Source organism: Corvus brachyrhynchos, unplaced genomic scaffold (assembly GCF_000691975.1).
Source record: "Corvus brachyrhynchos isolate BGI_N302 unplaced genomic scaffold, ASM69197v1 scaffold542, whole genome shotgun sequence".
Classification (NCBI taxonomy): domain Eukaryota; kingdom Metazoa; phylum Chordata; class Aves; order Passeriformes; family Corvidae; genus Corvus; species Corvus brachyrhynchos.
In genome coordinates this window covers 335,495-337,493 of record NW_008236766.1, presented here as the reverse complement: position 1 = coordinate 337,493, position 1,999 = coordinate 335,495, and the positions used below count along the sequence as shown (strand labels likewise).

The following is a 1,999-nucleotide window of genomic DNA, read 5'->3' as shown; positions in this document are numbered from 1 at the left end:
GGAAGCCAACACAAGAGGATTACCTGGGTGTAAATCCCAAGAAAAAGTTGTTGGCCTTCACGCAGTGCTTGGCTGTTCTCAGGGCTGTCCACATGTCTCTGCCTGAAACACTCTGCCACAGAGCTGCCACCCTGAGAGCAGCTGGCACTTCTGTGGCCACTGGTGAGTGAGACCAAAGCTGGGACATGCTCCAAATGCAAACATCAGCCATGAGGGTTTGAGATACAAGAGAGTTAGCTGCTTCTCCTGCCAGGTACCTGGGCACAAGAGGGGTGTGGAAGGGCAGGCTCAGTCTGAGAGAACAACTCTGCACTGGTTTTCAGAAGAAGACTGTGGGTAAAAGCTGTGATTCACTCCTCATCCTCATAGCACTGAAATATATATATGGTACACAGGCATCAGTTCGATTTATTAGGAAAAATCCCCAACTCTGGAAACTGGTCACCAAAAAACCAGCCTGGGCACTGAAATGTTGCATTTCTGCCCCAGGTGAAGTAGGAGAGCCAAGCAGGGTGGACACACAAGTGCAGAATGTTCCCAGGCGAAGGCCGATGAACATTCATCAGTGACTTCTCTGTCAGGGTCAGGAAGACTGAGAACTGGATAAATAGATTGCAAGCAATATAGAAGGTTAGATCACAGTGTGATAGCACTGGGAGAAAACCTCCAAGAGGAGTTTGTGTGAAGTGTTTGGATTGTTTACTGCAGGGTTAGAATATTGAAACTGCTGTAAACTTGGGCTGCGTGGGATAGACTGACACTTCAGGGTCTCACTGCTGCTCTGTGAGGACGTGGCATCAGATGAAAAGGATCCTCTGCATGGGATAATACATGCATAAAATCACAGCTTGTTGTATAACTCAGTTTTAATTCACAAACACACTTTTTCTTTAAAGAAGACATTGTTCCATTGGCACCACTGTATCTGTATTTTCACTGCTGAGGCAATGGGAATGCACCAAAAATGAGTGCAGCTCTCTAGATGCACATATAAAACATACGTACCCACGCACCCAGGGAGCGTGGGCAACACTAAATACCTGGTTGAGCACTAAAAACCACTTCCAAGGGCTATTTCTTCAGAATATTGTGGTGGCTTGTGGTAGAGATTCAGTGAGATGCTAATACTGCTTATGCTTAGCATTTCAGGTGTAACATTTACACAGACAAAACAAAAAAAGGAAAAAAACCAAAAGAAAATGAAAAGAGTATGAAGTTGGTACCTTTTTTTTTGATCCAGGCTTGAAGAACTGTCAGTCACAGCCGCAAATCACATTAAAACAGAACTAATTCTGCAATAAATTTCTGTTTCCCGGAAGAGGGAAAGCACACATGCTGATATGAAACACAGTGGGAATATTTCAGCTGTCTCAATGAGACACCAAGTTCAGCCCTCTCAGTTCTGTGGTACCTGGGCTGCACATAGTGTTTACTTGAAAACATCACTCTTTAGCTACATCCTGGCTCCCTGCCACCTTCATTCCCCTAGCTTTAGTTTAGATTTTTTGAAAGCTTCGATCAGCAGTTCCTACAGACCACCTTTTGTAAGTCTGGGTGACTGCTGAGGTGGTCAGTGCATCTCAGAGCCCTGCTTGGAGGAGAGAGCCTGGGAAACATTTGCATTCAGGGCTAGGAGCACCCCCAGTCTGGCCACGCCAGGGTGAAACTCCCACCCTGGTCTCCAGACAAACACCTGCTAAACATCAGCAAAAGCCACTGCTGGAGTTACTGGGAACACAGGGCGTCCCAAGACTGGAAAAGCAGCATCAGTAAAGGGTTTTGCTTCCCTGAAGAGGGCTCCCCATCTCGGTTTATACAAACAGCGTGATGGTTTTACAATACAAGGAAGGAAAAAAAAAGAGAAAAAAAGAAAACAACAAACCAAACCAAGACAGACAATACCTGTTGTAACTCCATCTACTGTAAGACATGTTCCTGTTGCTGCTGACACCATCCATCTCCGGCTCGGCTACGGCGCTTCCAGCATGGCTCGTGTGCT

General features: G+C 46.0%; 1 protein-coding gene across 7 annotated transcripts in view; it reads right to left on the bottom strand.

The window, feature by feature from the left end:
* The window catches only part of TUB (tubby bipartite transcription factor), a 147,119-nt gene extending 145,126 nt beyond the window's left edge, over positions 1–1,993 (bottom strand). For all 7 annotated transcript variants that reach the window (XM_017727352.1, XM_017727350.1, XM_017727353.1 and 4 more), the window contains exon 1: positions 1,903–1,993. In XM_017727352.1, the coding sequence (XP_017582841.1) occupies positions 1,903–1,958 (56 nt within the window). In that variant the 5' untranslated portion in view covers positions 1,959–1,993. The remainder of the gene's footprint in view (positions 1–1,902) is intronic.
* Between the last annotated feature and the right edge of the window lie 6 nt (positions 1,994–1,999).